Below are 20,030 nucleotides of genomic sequence, written 5' to 3'. Positions count from 1 at the left end.
GTCAGACTGTGGAAAAATCAACATGGGTTTTCATAGATAGAGGAGCTTTCTCATAATTATTAAGTTCTTTGACAAAATCAACAAACTGATAAACCAGGGTGATGCATTCATTGTAGTGATTTCAACAGAGCCTCTGGCACAGTCTCTCACAGCGCTGCTAAGGAGTACTGGCTGTCACAGGCTAGGAAGGAAGCCTCTCCTGTGAATTAGTAACTTGCTGAAAGAGAAGGGTTAACAATGTAGCAATAAATAGTCATTTTTTACAATGTGGGAGAGTAGATTGGACTCCCACAGGGATTCATGCCGGGACCTGCACTAGTTAGCATACTCAGAAATGGTCTTGGAAAGAAACTTGAGTAAAAGCAGCAGCACAGTGTGCTGCTGATGCAAAATCCTGTGCAGTAGTCCTCTATGAAGCTGACAGCAAGTAGTTTCAAAAAGATCTCCTTCTGCTAAACAGCGTGGGTCTTAGACCAGAAGTGGAAATTTGTTTTCTAAATGTGAAGTAATGCGGGCAAAACCAATAAAGGAAATAAAAGCAAAGCAGTGCACTATCAGCTAGTACATTGAATGGAATATAGTGGCCTTTGGTTATGGTTTACCCTAGCCAATGATTTACAAAAAGCTGAATATATATCAAAAAAGACTGTGCTGTACCTGACCTGTTCTTTCTAGCCTTGACTGTTTAGTCCTAGTCATTAAGACCAGAATCAGGTTGGGAATACTTGTGTAGCCTGATGCAGTACGGCCATTTGGCAGCTAATATAGGACAGAGACACCAAGATGGGCAGGGGGCTGGAAAAATTGTGTATTGCTAGAAGGAGCCAGCTACAGGAAGGACTTACTGCTGTTGCCCACATGGAAAAATGTGCCAGATTCTCCTCAGAGGTACACAGTGATAAGCTGAGAGGGAATGGATGCATCCTACTATGTTCTGCTGAGATTCAGAGATTTATTTATCTTTCTTGCTTTCTTTCAGTCTCTCTGTCTCTCTGTCTCTTTCTGTCCTTCTTTCTATCAAGAAGGTGGTCAAATATCATAAGAAGTTGCCAAGAGAGGCATGTGACCTCCTTCCAGGGAAATACCCAGAGTCTGACTAGACATGTTCCTGAGCAATCTGGGTTGACTGGCCCCACTTTGGGCAGCAGCTGTCCTAAGTGGCCTCCAGAGGCCCATTGCAACCTATGACTTCTGGCTTCTTAAGAGGGGATCTTACCATATGCTTGTGCCCTATCTATACATTATTTTAGATGGCATACCCATGACAGATGTGGAATGTATTTGCTCCAGGTTAACAACTACATATTAAAACTCAATTCAAGAACATTGTGGGGCTAAGACCCTTTGGATTTGGCATGAACAAAGCAAGAGTATAGAACTTTCTGTCTAGTGGCTTGACAAAGTATTAAAATACTTCATAAAATGTCGACAAGAGGAATTTATTGTCAGGGTGCAGCTATAGCAGGAGTCAGTTAGTTGTATTGTTTGTTGTCCATTCTTTTTTGTTACTTCCAATGTCTTCTTTAAAAATATGACATAATTAATTTGTCAGAGACTGAATGATGGGGAATAGTTAACCTGGCATACTATGTGCTGCCATGTCACATGATGTGTTTGTATAGGTACATATTCTCTGCATCTGGATCAAACTTGTCTCCAGCAAGAAAGTCAGTAAAAAGTTGTTCTTCACCCTGATATGTCTAACTAGGGTCACTGCTTTTTAGTACTTGGGCTAAGATCTTTGAAAGGTGAGATAATGCTGTTTGTGGCTGACTGCTTCTGTTCAACACCTGGAATGCATGGCATGAACAAACAATTCAGACTACAGCAACACCCAAAACTGCCCATCACTGTTTTCTCCTGTAATAAGAACTTTTATTTGTAAGCTGAAGATCCTGCCGCAGCTCAGCAACTTAACAACCATCAGCAATACTTATGGAATAAGCTGAGTCCTATAGTTTTAAAGAACAAATGTACTTCAACTTAATTACAGTCAGGCCTGAATAAAAATTAAAGGGTTTGCATGTTTGTTAGTCTGTATGTGGGTAGAAAGGCAGTGAGGTTAAGATAATAGTCTCAAAATGCATTCTCAGAAAACATTTAAAACCACAGCAGGGTGTGATTGTATGCAAATAAGTATTTTTGCAATAGCAGATTAAACACCTTATGGAATTTGTATGGAATACTGCATGCTTGTACTTGATGCAAAATATGATTAAGCATCAGTGTGTGGAGTTTTTGCCTTTGGTCAAAAATTAAAGCAGATTTAAATCAATCAATGGTTTTCTTCAGTCTTTTCACAATGTATATTATAAGTTATGAATGGTGACTACTAGAGAGAAAAAACAACTTTCTCCTTGGGTCTGCATTGTTACAAGAGTATGTCCTGCTATGGTTTCAAATCAGTAAATGCAGGGCAGTAGCAGAAAGTCTGATGATAACATGGCAACATGTAGGATCTGAGACAGTGAGGGAAGAAAACTGGCAAATGAGTGTAAACTTTTACTAGAATAGCTCTGACTGTATGTATTTTGCATCAGCTTACAGACAGCTTCTCATGAATGGGTGAATGAAGCATTCCAGGTCTCAGGACTACATTTAAATAAACTTTTTTCATGTTCAAAGATTGTTAAAATGATCCTCAGGCAACCCAATGCTTTTAGGGGCAGCAGGTACCTTCTCAAAAAGCTATCCTTAGCAGTAGTGGAAAGACCTGCATTGTCACAGGTAGATAATTGCTGCTCTACTTGGTCATTTGCATAGCTAAGGGACATTAAAATAGTCTTTCATGTTAACTTCTAATCTACATTACATACCAGAATTGTGTATCTGCCTTTCTGAAACTCTCTTACACACAAATTAGCACATCCTATGCAATGAGAGTGGCTTTTCCTAGAAAAGTGCCCTTTGGTGTGCTCAGGAAGAAGTTTAAAGGAACATTTAAAGTTGCAACCGGAACTTTTTTTCTCCTAGCAGTGATAGAACTGATTTAGCAAAATCAGATTTAATGGTGATTGTTTTAATCCTGTGTTTTTCCTATCCAGAGTAAAAAAAAAAAAAAAAAAAAAAAAAAAAAAAAAAAAATTCATTACTTCAAATTAACTTTTATATAAATAGTGACATAAATTGGACTCATGGCGATATGCAGTTTCCCTGGGATGGATATAGTACTTCAGGAAAAACATAAAAGCTCTTCTGAAGAAGTCAAATTATCATGTTGAGAAAAAGTAAAACACACTCTCTCTCTTCCAAAACAATTCTGCCTACTTAGCAGTAAATCTACAGAGGGAACCCAAGCTCACACTGGCAGGATTACACTTCTGCCTCTTAATCATGATTTGTTAGTGAAAGCAGTGGTCAAAGGAAGTGCAAGGTCAGCTGTTCTGAACACTGGTAGAGCAGGCTTCACTCGCCTTCATTCATGTGCCGTTGTCCCACAGACTCCAGAATCACACCTGGACATGAGTAGATAACTAAGCACTGTGACTTAGCCAGACAGGGGAAAACTGGAGCACTCTGAAAGGTACCACCTACCCCCCCCCCCAAGGGTATCACCCCTGCTTAGGGAAAGGCTCAGCTTACAAAGCTTTTGCTGAAGTACTGGTCATACCCCCATGTTTTAAGAGAAGAAAAGCATAAGTGCCAGGGTTTTTTGGTTTTGTTTTTTTTGGTTTTTTTTTTTTCCATTTCTCCCCATCATGTTAGGAGTGGACTTCTTTAGGAAAAAGATGACCTTATAACCATGTGGGCAGAAACCACCAAGTAAAGGTAATGGGCCATCCAAAGTGATGAACCACTCCAAGCCCTCCAAGAAAAAACTTTAGTTAGAGTTGAGACAGACAGTGTAAAAGTCTGTGGAAATAACATTGGACAAGTTCCCTCAGAAGAGGCATAGAAGAAGAAAAGGTGACTTGTGGCAAAGCAGAATTATTGGTAACAAAATGTAGAGCTGTTTTCGCACTCTCATTTTGCAGCCAGCATATTATTTCTAACTTTTAGCACTGCCTAAGTTCACACATAAGTCAGTAGAAGCAAACTACATAATTGCTTGAAACAAGGGAAATAAAAGCTGAGTTGTTAACGTAATGATATTTTAACCAATTATTATTTCAAGCAGAAATAATTAAATTTCCCTTCAGTAGCATATAATAGCTTGTATTTTAAGGCAATTTAGGGACAAAATCAAAATATATACCAACATTATTCTCTCATGCAGAAACAAGTACGGGGAAGAGTTTGAAGGATGGAGACCAAGGAAGTCTTGCTCATAAGATTTTTCCTGAAGCAGTTTGGTTCAGGTGGGACTAACTAATTCTATTAATAGAGATTTGCCCAGTTGTGTTTGTTGTTCCCCACTGCTTCACTGCTTGCAGGAGGAGTGAAAGATGACAAAACAGTTTTTGCTTTAATAAAGCATTTTTTTAAAAAAATGTCTTGTGTTTACATCAAAGAACCCCAAAGAAATAGGCCTTCAAGATGAAGTGAAAAAAGGTGAAGTTTATGAGCCTGCCTCTTGGAGAAGTTCATTGCACTGCCAAGAAAACTTCTGCCCCTCATGACAGAGAGCTTCATTATGTCAGGAGAGCCAAACTGGTAACTGTGGACCATAGATGATCTTTGATGGGCTTTTCCTTCTCTCTCTGTCACAGTCTTGGCCTTTCCTGAGATGTTCAATTAGTTGCTGTTTGTGTCAGAGCTCAGGGTAGACTGCATATCCTGGTTTTAAATGAGACCCACTCATCAGTGCAGACCACTGTGAAGCAGCCTGAAGTATTTGGGTTCTTTATTCTGCTTTCAAAATTGGTGGGAACAGGATTATTTCGTCAAAGTATGAAGCAAGATGATTGGAGTTTTTGTTCTTTATTTTTTTTTCCCAAGGCTACTTAATTCTGTACCAAATGTGTACCCACTTCAACCCTCAAACAGCCTTTTTGCTACAAATGGCAGATTTTCAGAATATTTTCGCTCTTTTTCAATCTCTCCTTTCTTAAAGCCATAGCAACATTTTTTATGCAAATGACTTCCTGGAATACTGCTTCTTTTAAAATAAGTCTGATTTATTAAAGATGGTGAATTCATAGACAACAGTTGCTTCTCTTACCCACTATAGTCAGACTGGGTTGTGCTGCCACAGGATGAGAACTGCACTGTACTGAATGCTTCTTCAGATCAAAGTGGGTGATGGGTATCATTTTAGAGCTGAAAGACATTGCTTACATTTAGAGAAAAGAACAGCAATTTATTGTACCACCCATCCCATATTGCCCATTCAGATTGCAGGCCTTCAGGCCTGGAACTCTGCCTGTGCATTTTACATGTGCAGTATTCTCAGGATACAATATAAATAATAATATATCATCAGTGAAGGGAATAGCCCAGTGTAACAATCCACAACTGAGTGAACCTTTCAGATATTGTGGAACAAGGCCAGCATTACTTCAAAAACATTTCTTTTTTCACAAAGTCAGTCAAATGCCTAAATTAAAATCCCACTCAATTGCTTTGGTCTTATCAGATAAAGTATCTCTGTGTTAATTTAATATGTCTCTCATGCATTTTATCTTTATGCTTCATTTAAATATGAGAAGCAAACACATTTTTTTATAGTTGTTATTCTCCAATTACTACAAAAGCTTCTTGGAATCTTTGATCATGAGAGTTATTTCAAATCCAGTTCTGCTTCACAATTACAAAGTATATTCACTGAAGTTAGTTTGGATGCAATTCTAACCCCAGTAGAGTAAACCACAGTCAGTCCTCAAAAAACCAGGTATGAGTATGGAGCAGTAAAGAGATCAGAATGAACACAAATAACTGAGTTGATTTATGTGGTGATGGGGTTTTTTAGACAGAAATTCCAACCAAAGCTGTAATGGTAACAAGAATCTGATGTGAAACATCAATGATTTAGCATTACATAGCATTTACAAAACATTATTATTAAAATACAGTAGATCTGCAAACTTTATTTTTTGTATCCAGGATAGAAGTTCAGCCCCAGAGTTTTGGTTTCTTAGGGGTATTTTTACACAGGGGCACAGAGACATGCTGGAATGCACAGCTACTCAATGATCACAATGTATTCAGAGTTGTCACACAAACTGTGTCTAGATTTAAGTAAGACTGAAGCTAGCACTCTGCAGCATCAGTGTCAGCTACAGCTCAGGAATCCTGCAGAGCTCACTGTTGGCAGCAGCACAGGAGAGTACTCTCATGATATCATGGTGAAGAACTAAAACTGTGTCATGCAGTTTTCCTCAGGAATATTTCGCTTACCAAGTAAATGCTTTACCTACTATATAATCTTCCAGAAAGAAACTGGGAAATAACATCAAAAGTTAACTGCAAACTCCTCAAACATAACTTCTCAATATTCTTCTTTTTACCTGCTCAGATTTCAGGTGGATTGGGACCTGAATGGAACTTTAGGTGGAACACAGTTGTCACTCTACTCAAGACAGTAATTAAAACAAAAATAACCTGGATTAATTCTTATTTTAAAAACATAGAGATGCTTCTTTAACATTCTAGATCAGAGGTTAAACAAAATGTTCAATTTGAAAAAAGCTGGTTTGTAGACTGGAAAAAAGTGAGATTTTCCTACCATTGTAAAATTAAGATATTAAGAAGAAAATAAGGTATTGATCACTTCAGGTGAAAATATTTGCAATGCAGAAGCCAGTAGTAGATCAGATAAAATTGGTTTTCTGTCCTAAAGTACACAATTCCCCACAAGTGTGAGGGAATGAACACCTTAAAAAGACAGTCATTATTAGGGGTAGAGTAGGACAAATACTGTATATTGCAATGTTAATGAAGTTCTTTTTGTGGCCTAATCACTGACATTCAAGAGATTTTTCCTATGAAAATCAAGATGTAAATTTAAATTCTGGATATGTATTAGCTATTTGTATAGACTGGACTGTTTCACGAGAAACTTACATGACTTCATGTGCTAGCTTAAAACATTTTTAAGTGGAAATAGTATGAATGTATAAGCAAATGTTACATAAATCCCAACTAAATAGATACATAATTTCTCGTTGCTGCTATCCTTTTCTACCATCCTAATTCTCTTTTTTTCCCCCTCTTAAGTGAAACTGTTCTTCCCTGCTGTATGCAGGCAAATTAGAACTTCCAACACACTTGGAAGCCAAAGGTTCATTATTCATAATGCAGTAAGTAGTCAAATCAGTTTATTAACTTTATCAACACTAAGTTGCAAAAAATAATTGCTTTTACTGGTGTAAAATTCTGCCAATTTGGACATGCAATTGAGTGCAAGCAAAGTGTGCAGTCCAGTAGAATGCCTTAGTTATGTTTTGTGCACTCATTTGACACATAATCTTGGCCTGAAAGGGGAAAAAAAACCCCAAAAACTAAAAGCAGCACCAGAGATTTGTATTTTGAAAGCTTCTTCCCTTCCCAAATAGAGAAAAATTCTAAACACTCATGCTTTATTTTGTGCTTCCTGGCATGGCACACTTGATTTGTTGACAAGGCTGCTGAACAGTTCTGTAACATGCAAGACATCATTTGGTCACCTCTGCAGAAACAAATACAGGTGCTCTCATCAGGACCCAGTGTCAAAGCAAATGAGATTAACCACAGATGTCACAGATCTGCCAAAATACCAGTAATTAAACTGCTGTAGAGACTGGAGACTATTTTGGGCATACCTGCCCCCTGGTGTTTGGAAAACATCATGTCTGAAAATAACCTGAAATGCTCTTAAATCTGTATTCTCATTAAGACACAAACACACTTTGATGTATTTTCTATGGATTAAATACATGAGCAGCAAAAGATTGGTGTTACTACCAGCATCTGTCTAGAAAGAAAATGAAGACAGTACTTTAATGTTGCTTCCAGTTCCATCTCTATTGACTGCGAAAATTCTTTAACTGTATCTATACATCTCCTGTCAGATAATGGCACTTCTGATGAGAAACATCCTGGGCAACAGCCTTATAGTACTTCACAGTCTGACAGTAAACTACAGTGTGCCAAACCCAAAGGAAAGAACTGAGTTATATGAGATGGAGCTAGGTAAGAAAAAGACTAGTGATATATAATACTGGGTACTGAGTAATGATTCCTTGTCTGAAATTATTGTGATGAGTATTAATTTGTCTTATCAAAAACATTTTAAATGCTCAGGTCTTTATAATTTAAGTGGCAATGACACTAACTAATAGTTTTGCATACTTGATATTGATGCTCACTGGTAAAACTCAAAACAGTAAGCATGTAAACTGAGATAAACCATGTTTATCTTTACCTAGCAAAAGGTTACTTCAAGTGGTGGTTAAAGTTTTAGTGCCAGCAACTGAACAAATCACTGTGCCATTCAATGATATCAAACTGTACCTATAGCACAGTGAGATTTTTTTTTTCTCCTCCTCTGCAAAACAAGATTTAAATACAATTGTGTTTCCCAATGATAACTCAGGATGAAGCCATAGTATAAGGTCAGCTTCAGCAATATAAACAGCATTTAAGTTTGCACCCTGGCAAGCACAAACTGGAACTATTTTTCTGGAGTTGCATCTCCATAGGGTTGCCAAAAATGAAGCCAAGTGTAGCATTTGGGTTTGTCTTTTTCTTCAAGGCAATGGAGATCAAATGCAACTGTGTCCTTAGTGTAGCATTTGGCTTTTTCTTCAAGGCAATGGAGGTCAAATGCAACTGTGTCCTTAGGTAGCCCACTCCATTTCAGTTCTAATACCTTTGAAAATGATATGCACTAGAAGATCAACACTTACTGCAAATTTACTGTGTAAACCACGCTCTCAGGTGTTTGCATTCATAGCTTTTAACTGCAGAGCACATAGGAACAAGCATAACCTCTCAATTAGCTGAGATTATATGGAGTTCTTGAGGATGGCCTGTGCAAGGTCAGGAGCTGGTCTTGATCCTTGTGGGTCCCATCCAACTCAGGATACTCTATGACTGAGTCTATGAAGAATTGTCGTTCTCCCAGAATTTAGTTACTATCTAGGGCTCAGTTGTTTTCTCAGCACCTGAAAAAAATGTTTTCTAACGAAAGCACAGAATCTAACTGGAACTTTGTGTTCTTCCTATTGTCTATTGACAGTGACTACTCAGCACAGACAGCTGTGTTAGCAAATAATTTTCTTATTATTGAGAAAGGAGCCTAATGACTCTTCTAAGATCTTTGCAGAGAGTGCAAAGGAGAAGGAAAAAAAATACAAACAGTTGAAAGAAAAACTGAAGAAAAAAAGACCACTAACTCCAAACAGAAATTACATCTGTGGTCTAGCATGCTGATGGCTACTAGCAGCGGAGCCAAGATCATTGCTCCTGTATCTTAAGACACTAGGCTGTTTATTGGATGTAAACAAAAAAAGTATTTCAGCCTCCCACAAAGAGTTGGATTCAAAAGGTACATCTCCATTATTTTTTGGTCTGTTCAAGTCTGTTGTGGCAGACCTATTCATGCTAGTCACAGCTCCTACAGACCTCTTTAATATTCCATTTGAGTTGGTCATCATTACTATTATTTTAACTGACAAATATGAAAATAATAATGTATACACCAAAACTTGTGTTTTCCATTCCCATTTTTGTTTCAGCACGCACAATATACTGTGGCTCATGCAAGTGCACATCTCTGAAAATGACATTCTTCAGCTGCTGCTTAGAAAGAACTTGGCTACTGAATAAAGAAACCAAAGCACATAGGTAACCAAAAACTGACAAATTTGGATATTCTGCACTACTAGGAAGGGTCTGTGTGGATACCACAGTACAAGCTGTTCCTCAACCTATGTGTATTCATAATACTATGCAAAGTTGCTGTTCTTAATGAAAACTCTAAATCTACATACAGAGTGATGAAACTTTCACTTCACTAAGCCATATAGAAGCCCATCAATCATCAGTTGTTTCAAATATGAAGAAATGAGTGCTTTGTTCTTAAAGGATTGAACACTTGCAAATGACTTAAGAATTATGTGGCAAGGTTTTGGTAGTGAGGGGGCTATAGGGGTGGTTTCTGTGAGAAGCTGCCAGAAGCATCCCCTGTGTCCACCAGAGCCAATGCCAGATGACTCCAGGTTGGACCTGCCACAGGCCAAGGCTGAGCACAACAGCTTGCTGATTTTAAAAGGGAGAAAAAAAACCTGCTTGGGCAGGGGGAACAGGAGTGGAGAAAGGACTGAGAATACGTGAGGAACAGCCTTGCAGGCACTGTAGTCAGTGAGGAAGGAAATGCCTTAGGTGCTGGAGCAGAGATGCACCTGCAGCCTATGGAAGACTTCACACGAGACCAAAGGGACGCCCAAAGGAGACTCTGATCCCGTGGAAAGCCTGCACTGGACGAGCTCCTGTGGCCCCATGGAAAGGAGCCCACACTGGTCAGGTTTGTTGGCAGGACAGGTTTGTTGGAAGTCCCAAGAGGGACTTCATGCTTTGTGAAGAAGTGTAGCCACTGAGAAGCTCTCCCAGTGGAGGAATTAATGGAAGACTGCCTCTTGTGGGATGGACACCAGGCTGGAGCAGGGTAGAGTGAGAGGAGGAAGAAGTGGCAGAGACAGTATTTGATGAAGTGACTGTAGTAAATTACAAATATGAAACAAAATCCTACAAAACATACTGGAATTATTTGCTGCTTCTGAGCATAGTTTGTAGCATTGATGCATTTGTATGTGTTAAAGCAGCTTTGGGGCCAGAAACTCTGATCTGTAGATACAAGTTATTTAAAATCCTGTTTTCAGAAAGTGTTCTCATTGTGCTGACCATAGAGAGACATGCCAAAAATCACTGTAACCAGACTTAAATAACTTGCATACCTTTGTATTTCAGCCTCTACCTGAAATCAGGGTATGCTACTGTAAGTAGCATACTTACAGTTATTCTTGAAGCTGGACAGAGGCAAAAAGCATTAAAATAAAAAAATGTGTATTTTATTTTTAGCTTTAAAGATGCAGCTCTAAACAGTCAGTAGAAAAAAAAGTAAAAAAAGTAAACACCAGCATTTTGTAAAATCATATTGAACTAATACAAGACGATACAAAGTTTTCATACACGACTCAAATGCAGTTTTCAAAGAAAAAGTAGTCTGGTCTTCAAGACCACTTCCACTTGAACAAAATCCTAAGTACCCATAGATTTTAACTATAAAACAAGAATACATTCTTTCTTTTTTCTTCCATTTACGGAGTTGATAGCCACAAACTTGCATCATTTGCCAGTGAAATTCTCGTAGTCCCAGTTAAAGAGCTGAAGAAAACTCATACAATTCCATGACTCAAGTCTTTCCATTTTCAGTACACACTCAAGTCAGCATTTGTCACATATCTTTAGACTGATCATCTTCTTCAAGTTTTCTGATTTCATTCTTTAAACAGTTGATGGTTTCACGACTTGCTTTTAGTCTTTCTTTAAGCTCAGCAATTTCAAAACTAGTCTTCTTTTTGGCAGCTTCAAGCTTCTCCCTGGTTTTCACTTCAAGATCTGCAACTATGGCAGTGATAAAGAAAAATATAAAGTGTCATGAAATTTTCTTTTTTTAAAAAAAAATTGAAACAGTAATTTGGATATCATTTGTCCTGAAAAAAAACCTGTTACTGTTAGCCTTAGAGATTCAATAGTTGTAATCAAAATGGTATCCACATAAGAATCTCGATGTAGGAAAAAAAACCCCAACTTGTTTTGCTGTTATTCAGCCCTCAGCCCATCAGTTTTGCAAATAGTTATACAATTAATAAAATAATTTTCTGATTTTTTTTAAAGTTAGGTGATGAAAATAAAACCTGACATGGTGACAGCAAATACATAGAAAATTACAGAGAATATTAGTATGTGGTGCCCAGTGACAGCTCACGAGGCCACAGGCACAAACTAAAACATGGGAGTTCCTTGTGAACGTCAGGAAACTCTGTCTGTGAAAGTGACCACAGGTTGCCCGGAGAGGCTGTGAAATCCCCACCATTGGACACATTTAGAAGCCATCTGGACACAATCCTGGGGAACCAGCTGTAGGTGGCCCTGCTAGGGCAGGGGATGGACAACATGCACCCAGAGGTCCCTTCAAGCCTACACCATTCTGTGGTTCCTCCTCCATGTACTTTAACCATTTTCTGTGTCTCACTGGAGTTTAATTCTACAGATCTGGAAGTTCTGGTTACACTGCCCTGCTTTAACAAATATCTGACACCAAGCATTCTATTTTTTTATTATTTCTTCATGCACAAGTTTTAGGACAAAGATGGTAAAGACAAATCTATGAAGGCTGCAGAGATCACTCATATCCCACACATTACATAACTGTGGCAGTGGCAAATATCTGCTTCATTAGCACATTTTAAGGAACTATTTCTACAAAGAAACCACACTGAAAAATTCTACTGCTGTCTGGAGAAATATCCAAAAAATTTTAAATGAAAAAAAGTTTAAATGAGGATGTTTTTCTCAATCATATTATTAAACATTTTCTAAACAAAAACTGTAACATGCAACAAAACCAAAAATCTACCTCAAGACTGGCTGACCTGAGGCAGGAAATACAAATAGCTCACATATCCACATAAGCAAGCAGGCATCAGGCAAATAGAAACCCTAACTTTAAAGAGCTTCAAACTCATAATCACTTGCCACTCTTAGCTCTAGGTGTTTGCTGACCAAAAAATACCTGACATTTGTTGTCAGGTGAACATTAAGGTCAGGTGAGGCGGACTACAATGGATTAAGGTTTGTAATTAATAGGGCAGGATTTTGGCTCAATAAATACTAGATCTTCTACTCTCAGAAAGCAAACAACAGATGAAATACAAAAGATCAGAAAATAAATAATTACTAAATGCATTACAACTTATGAATCAATGGATCTTTAAATAAATTTCCTTAGTTCTCTTAATATTTTTGCTTATATTTGGAGACAAATTGGATAAAAATGCCACAAAAACCATTATGATGTACTTAAGAAGTATGTTATGAAATTTCCTAAAATTAAAGAAGTAGAAGGGAAAAAGAACTTTCAGACACTACTCTTTATCCACAAAGGATTGCTGCTTTGACTTAAACATCACTAACTGTTCTGTAATTCATGCCTTCAAGTGTGACCTTTGCTTGCAGTGCTGAACATAACTGTACTATAGGGTGGCCTTCATTTATCCTCTGGTTTAATTCATTTCAAAGATGTCAGACTAGGTGTAGTTCATACCATCATACCAAATAATTCCTAATTCCTTTTGTTTTTTGCAGCCACAGGGATAAGAAAATCTTAGAAGTTTTCAGATAAGTATTAATACCTTTGCAAAAATTGAAGCTAAATATAATCCAAAATTACCAGCTTTTTGCATCCTCCAAATCCATTGTACTGTTACAGCCCCACACAAAAACCATGTTAAAAGCAAATCCATCTATTGTTATTTCTAAAGTTTAATAGTTTAATTTTCAACTTACACTCTGTTTCATGTTTATAAGCACCTAGTGTTAGTTGACGAGATGTTGTTAACAGCTGCTGCATCATTGCAGTAGGATCTTGAAATATCTAATGAAAGAGAAAAATACATGGTATCACTAATGCTCTTCAAAATAAAGTGAGGATTACATTAAGAATGTTCATACCATTTCATCATAGAATTCAGAAACTACAGTTTTCTTCCCCAGGATGGCATTGGTATCCGACTGAAAAAGCTTCAGCAAGTGATATAAAGTTACCTATGCAAAAGACAGAATTTTATTAGCTTCAAAATTGTAGCAAAATAGAACTCTTGTTCTAGATATCAACAAGTAGTATTTGTTCCTACAAAATAACTGCAGGATTTAAAAATGTTTTAGGAATGCAAATATAAATGTCATATAGCTTCAGTAGAATTACTTTAAATTTAACATTAACTCTTAAAACATGCCAACTGTCCAATAGCCTCTTGAGACTTTAAAAATGTCTCCAAAGTGGTTTAGAACTGATCTATAAAAAATACTATCTCTTCTGAAACATTTCCAAATGGGTGATTTAATTAGAACTGACTTTCTCAATTAATCAGTTAGAAAGTGCTTTCTGTGACCTTATCCTCTATTCTTGAGAAAACAAAGCACCAGGGATGCTACGAATTGCTTTTCACTGAAATCTCTCTTTGTGGGGTTACTCTTCCATCCCTGCCCTGCAAATGGCAGGGTGGGGAGAGGACTGGAAGCCCTCTGTGCAGCTTGGAGGAGCCACTGACCACCTGGCCCATGGTCTGGGAAGAGCACACACAGCCCACGCTTCTCCCTTCCACAAACAGGCCCAGGAGCGGCGGTGGAACAGAGCAGTACCTGACTCCCCTTGGTACCTCCTGGAAAGGAAGAACGTGACATGCTCCCAAACAGCCTTCCAAGAACAGCAGCAAAGAAAAAACACCCAACCAACCTTAGGACAGCTTGGTCAAGCTGTGAACGGAATTAATACAAGTCAGGATGCTACCGAGCCCAACACCAAAGGAAACCCATTGTTACCAATTGACACGTATTCAAAAAAACTATGAAATTCAGTTTCATTCTCATTTAGCAACAAATGGATTAAAAAAGGATTGTTCATGTACAGAAGGAACTCAATCCTTCCAGAAATAAACATCCTTTTCCCCTAACATAATTGAGTTTCCTACCTAAATCTGCATAAACAAACCAACAATATATGTCTTAAACACACAAATGGAAGAAATTAATTCCAATACTTTATACAACTACAGAGTTGTTTTAAACGTGGTCTTCTTAGGCAGAGACTTATGTTAGCATAGTAGCCCTACTGCTTTTTGACTGATTTTATTCTGACAGAAAAAATAAAAATTAAAATACTCAAATATCCTAGAGCTTGGAAGTTAAGCAGAAGAGAAATCCTCAGCATGTGCTCAACCCAGGTGAGTTGGAGAAGCCAAGCACATGAATACCAGGAGTGTAGCACAGGAAGAGGAAAATGAGACCAATCCTTAAAATAATTTTCTTCAAAAAAGACTTTTATTACTTCCATGGCCAATGAGACTTATTTTGACCAACTATTTCCTAGAGCTGTAGGCCACCATAATTAATTATTTAAGCTTTGTTAAAAGTTCAATGTACTTACAGGTCTTTCATTTGGATCAATGAAAAATATCTTAATGATTATTTCAAATTCACCCCAGCCTGTTTCAGTGATTTCATATGGTGGTTTGGTAACAACTGCAAGAGGCAACATAGAAGTGTTAATCCCATGATAAAGCTAAAACAAAAGCCCAGTTCTAGGAACAACTGCCCAAATGCAAAACCCACCTCTTAAAGGATTACCGTAGCTTTCATGCAACTTGAATTGAATTTTTTTCACATATGCAGACATGTCCTGAAACAGAAACATTGTTATTTGTGATTATTCAGCATGCCAAGTTACTATTCGGTCATCTATCCTACGTGCCTACATTACTTCTGATTTTAAATAGTATTTCTTCTGACTTTAAGCACAGAAGGAAAGCAAAGCAGTAAATGCAAAAATTAGTTCTTGCACACAGGTCTGTTAGTATTTCATCCCCGTGAATATTCTCCAGTCTTCCCCTACACTGGGAAGGATCACTCCAGAAAACATAAATGGAAGCATGCCTTTCCCACGGTTTTCCTTTTCGGAAGCCCAAACCAGCCTGTGTGTTTCTCGGTTTACAGCCAAAGACCCTCCTGCCGTTTCCTCCAATCCCGGTTTTTCAAACCGCCGCGTCCCGGTGCTGCTGGGCTGGAAAAGCCCTCTAACATCACGGAGTCCAACCCTTAACCCAAGGCCACCTCCACAGGCGCTCTGCACACTCCCATGGACGGCAGCTCCCGGTTCCCCACAACGCCTGCTCCAAAGCCTGGCCAGCCTTTCGGGGAAGCGGCTCCGCTCTACCTCGTTCCGGTACGGCTTCACATACACCGTCCACTGGTGAGTGTGACCATCCTCCTCCCTCTTCTTCCCGAAGTACCGCGCGACGTTCCCGTACACGACGGGCTTCACGATGGTGACGCCCTGAGGGAAAAGGAACACAAGCGAGCGCGCCGCGCTCAGAGGCGCCGTCGCGCCGCCCCCCGCGGCCCGAGCCCCGCCGGCGCCCGCACCTTCACCCTGCCGCCGGAGTCAGGCCCGAACTCTGCCATTCTCTTGAACATATTGCCCGGGGGCGCCGCCCGCCGCCGCCGCCACCCGCGCCCGCCGCCGCCGCCCCGCGACCGCCATCCCCCGCGGCTTCCGGGGCGGAGCGGGAGGCGGGGCGGAGCGGGAGCCGGGGCGGAGCGGGAGCCGGGGCGGAGCGGGAGCCGGGGCGGAGCGGGAGCCGGGGCGGAGCGGGAGCCCGCCCGGCCCGCGCCGAGGCCAGGCTGGATGAGGCTTTGAGCACGCGGGGCGTGGATCCGGGGCGCCGTACGGCGCCCCGGATCCACGCCCCGCGTGCTCAAAGCCTCATCCAGCCTGGCTTTGGAACGCTCCCAGTGATGGGGCATCCGCAGCTGCCCTGACAACCTGTTCCACTGCCTCAGCGCCCTCACAGGGAAGAATTTCTTCACGATATCAACTTAAATTCTGTCCTCTTTCAGTTTTAAAGCCATTCCCTCTCGGCCTGACACTGCGTGCCTTTGCAAAAAGTCCCTCTCCAGCTCTCTCAGAGATGAGTCTGAGGGGGTTGTTGACTTGTGGAGCTGCTCCGTGCCTCCAGCCCAGCTCTGTCTGTCCCTGCCACGGACTGCAGGACTTGGTGGACTCCTCTGGGGAGATGCAGACAGACCCTGCCTGCAAATCATTTTCCAGAGCATCCCTCCAACACCTGTGCTGGGACTCCTGGCAGACAAGAAGACAGTGAACATCATGCCTAACCCTCTCCCAGAAAGCAAAAATTTCCTACCCTGTTCCTTGTTTGAACTAGAGTGTGTGAACAGCTCTGAAATGTTACAGCTATGTTTATTAAAGCAAGTTGGCAAGACTGGCAGCTGGGCCACTCTTTTACAAGTGGTCAAGCTCTATCTTCAAATAAAAATTTTCTGAGGTTAATCTAACTTCTAATTAATAATTGGCTTCTGCGGAAGACTCTTTATTCCAGTGACAAGATGAACAAAAAGGGGAATGGTGCAATTCCTGATCTGAAGAAACCTTTTTCTCCCATTTACTCATGACTGCTTTACAGATCTACCTTTGGGATAGGTGGGCTTGAACATATCTGCTTTGGTTTTTAAAAAGAAAAGTGTAAGCAACCTTTGTTAATCTGTCAGAAAGAGAAAAGTAAGAGCATCAAAAACTTCATCAGAAGCTATCGTACAAACCCTGTTAAGACCTCACCTGGAAAAGAGTGCACATTTCTGTTAAAAGAGTCTATAATAAAATGGGTTGGGAGGAACCTTAAAGACCATGTAGTTCTCGCCCTCGCCCCCACTGTGGGTAGCTTAGAGTCCCATGCACCTTGGCCTTGAACACTTCCAGGGGTGGGGCATCCAGAACTTTACTGGGCAAGCCATTGCAGTACCTCACCACCCCCACAGTAAAAAACAATTCTTAATACCTAGTGTATTATCTCCCGTTATAGAAAAAAATTAACTGAAAGGCAAATACGCAAGAACAGGGCAAATTGGTGTAAACACCATGTGCCCTAAAGAAGTCCAGAGCCTCCTTAAACAAATTTGCCAAAATAAAGGTAAAGGTTGCAAATGCTTTAGACAGTTAAGTAAGATGGGAAGGGAAATAACAAGAGGGCAAGTAGTATCAGCAAACAAATGAGATTAATATAATCTAGCCAAGAAACAACTCAGGCAGCAATTTCCTTTTGTAGCCCCTGGATCAAGGGAGCAGCTGGATACTCATCCTGTAAGAAGTGCAGGAGCAAACACCCCAGGCAGACCTTTACGAGGCTTCAAGATAAATGATAGAAGAAGTTAAATGATGCAGTTGCCTGCCCCAGGACAAGACTGAGCTTCATATACCAAGCAACATTTTCCAGCCTTTCTTGCTATTTTGCTTTCTTGTGTGGCTTTGCAATGGAAGGTTAAAACACACCCACACCATTCCCAACCTGCTCTGCCTATAAGAATGGCCAATCATAGAGATATAGGTTGATTGAAAAAGAAATAAATTCCTTTTCTAAAAAATTTGTTCACCAAAATAATGGTTAATGGATTTATTATCTAAATATTCACAGTCTTGAATGTTATTACAAAGATGGAAGCACATTTAAGAAAAGAAGTGGCAGAACTGGAGAAACTGGCACTGGACATGCACTCTGTGCCAACTGAAATAAAGGATATAATCTCAAATGCAGAAGGCTTCAAGACAATCACTGAATTTCAGAGTCAGATTGTGGTTATGGAGGGCAAACCTTTGTTGGAACATATGGAATGAGAAGAACCTGCGTAACAAGATGACACAGGAGAGATTAGAAATGGATGGGATTGTCTGAACTAAACCACATTAGGCAGGTTCCTGGCTGTAGCAAAGTGCTGGCAGCACTCTGAAGAAGGTAAATGCTGAAATCTGCTTCTACCAACCTGTTTTTCGGAGCTGCTGCACATGATCTGCCACCATGTAGAGTGTAACTGTTGAGCCCAGCCTGTGTCCAAGTGTGCAGTTTAGGTGAAGTTTCTTCATGTCACTGTTGTGAAAGAGCCACATACAGGGAGCTGGCTGCTCCTCAGAGCTGAGCCCTTTACCTGCCAGCCATCCTCAGATGGCACACACAACACCGCATACTGTCATACATAACACAAAAAGAACAACTTCCAACTCAGATTCTCAGCAAAATTACCAGGTTCCTCAGCATCCTCACCCAGGTCAGGTCATACCAAGATTTAATTCCAAAATTGTGGGGTTTAATTCTTTGTAAGGGGATTACATACAATCTCACAGGAGTTGCCCTTGCAGAAGTGTCATGTAAGACCTTCCTCAAACTTCATCCAGTCCTGGAAAGGACAAACTGAGCAGGCAAAGAGGCCATCTGTTCCAAGGATCAAATGCAGCTGGAGGTAGCAAAAACCTGGTTCCAGCAAGGAATGATATACCATCATCTCTCTCACTAACCCTGTTTTAACAGACTACTAATTTAATTTGATGGTAACATGGTTTTGGCAAGCTGCTACTTTTTCCCACAAATAAATTTGCATTTTTAGAAACCTTCCCTTCTTCAGTAATGTACCCAAGTGCCTCACAGTTAAAAATCTGAACTATCTAGTGCTGTAATTATTACAAAAAAAAAAAAAAAAAAAAAAAAAAATAATGTAAAGGTTTAAATTTTATTTCTAAATTCTTTTTGAGTAAAAGGCATAAAAGTAATTTTAAAATATGATGAATTACTTAACTAAATGGAACAGGCAGGGATAACTAGAGGGCACAGCAGGAACCCTACATGACAAAATAAGTTATTTTTCTGAAGTATCACACTGTGACCACTGTGAAATTAACAGGAAGAAAATTTTCCTGAACTGCTGCTGAGATGGAAACCAGCCAGCAGATAGCTTTAATCTTATGGAGAATTTATACTTACATAGAGAAGTTCAAAATACAGCTTTTTAGAGCTGCTAATAAAAGATTGGCCTTCTCTGACTCTTTTTATTTAAAGTACTTTATGTACTAAAAAAAAAAAATCCACCAAACAATTTAGACATTATTTTCAATAGTATCTTCTGCAGAGTTCTGTTAGCCATTCTACACTATTCACCATTTTCAATACACTTACACTACAGGTATTGGAGGAAGTAGGGGCTATGAACCTTCATCTTGCAAATAATTCAGGCTATATCACTTTCAGGAAAGTGAGAACAACAGCTTTAATTACATATAGGCTCCAATTAACTTTTTGAGGAGGGAGCCCAAGTCCCTTACAACTTGACCCATGAATAAGGATTCTGTTTGGCGTGAATGGTCTCTGTTTCTATCCAGTCCCACCAGTGTGGAGCTATAAGACATCCAAGCAGAGCCATGTATTTTTTAAGAGAAGCACAGTCTGCAGATTGTAAAAGGTGGCAAGGGCCTGTCAAAAGTAGTAAATGGCTAACAGGGAAATGGGACACCAGCAAGCCTCAGAAATCAGTTTTAAGTATAAAAGTAACCA

General features: G+C 39.7%; 1 protein-coding gene across 2 annotated transcripts; it reads right to left on the bottom strand.

The window, feature by feature from the left end:
• Positions 1-10,802: 10,802 nt before the first annotated feature.
• Positions 10,803-16,167, bottom strand: YEATS4 (YEATS domain containing 4). Of its 2 annotated transcripts, XM_085569148.1 has the most exons (8): positions 16,063-16,167; positions 15,854-15,973; positions 15,253-15,319; positions 15,068-15,162; positions 14,284-14,397; positions 13,594-13,686; positions 13,429-13,516; positions 10,907-11,484 (listed from the first exon to the last, which is right to left on the bottom strand). In XM_085569148.1, exons 1-8 carry the CDS (start codon positions 16,111-16,113, stop codon positions 11,315-11,317), a joined length of 798 nt encoding a protein of 265 aa, XP_085425274.1. In that variant the 5' UTR covers positions 16,114-16,167; the 3' UTR covers positions 10,907-11,314. The 2 variants fall into 2 exon arrangements, with proteins under 2 accessions (XP_021399943.1, XP_085425274.1); XM_021544268.4 differs by lacking the exon at positions 14,284-14,397 and having other exon boundaries at positions 10,803-11,484.
• Between the last annotated feature and the right edge of the window lie 3,863 nt (positions 16,168-20,030).

This window comes from Lonchura striata, chromosome 1A, assembly GCF_050655825.1.
Source record: "Lonchura striata isolate lonStrDom1 chromosome 1A, ASM5065582v1, whole genome shotgun sequence".
Lineage (NCBI taxonomy): Eukaryota > Metazoa > Chordata > Aves > Passeriformes > Estrildidae > Lonchura > Lonchura striata.
This window is presented reverse-complemented; position numbering and strand designations above follow the sequence as displayed.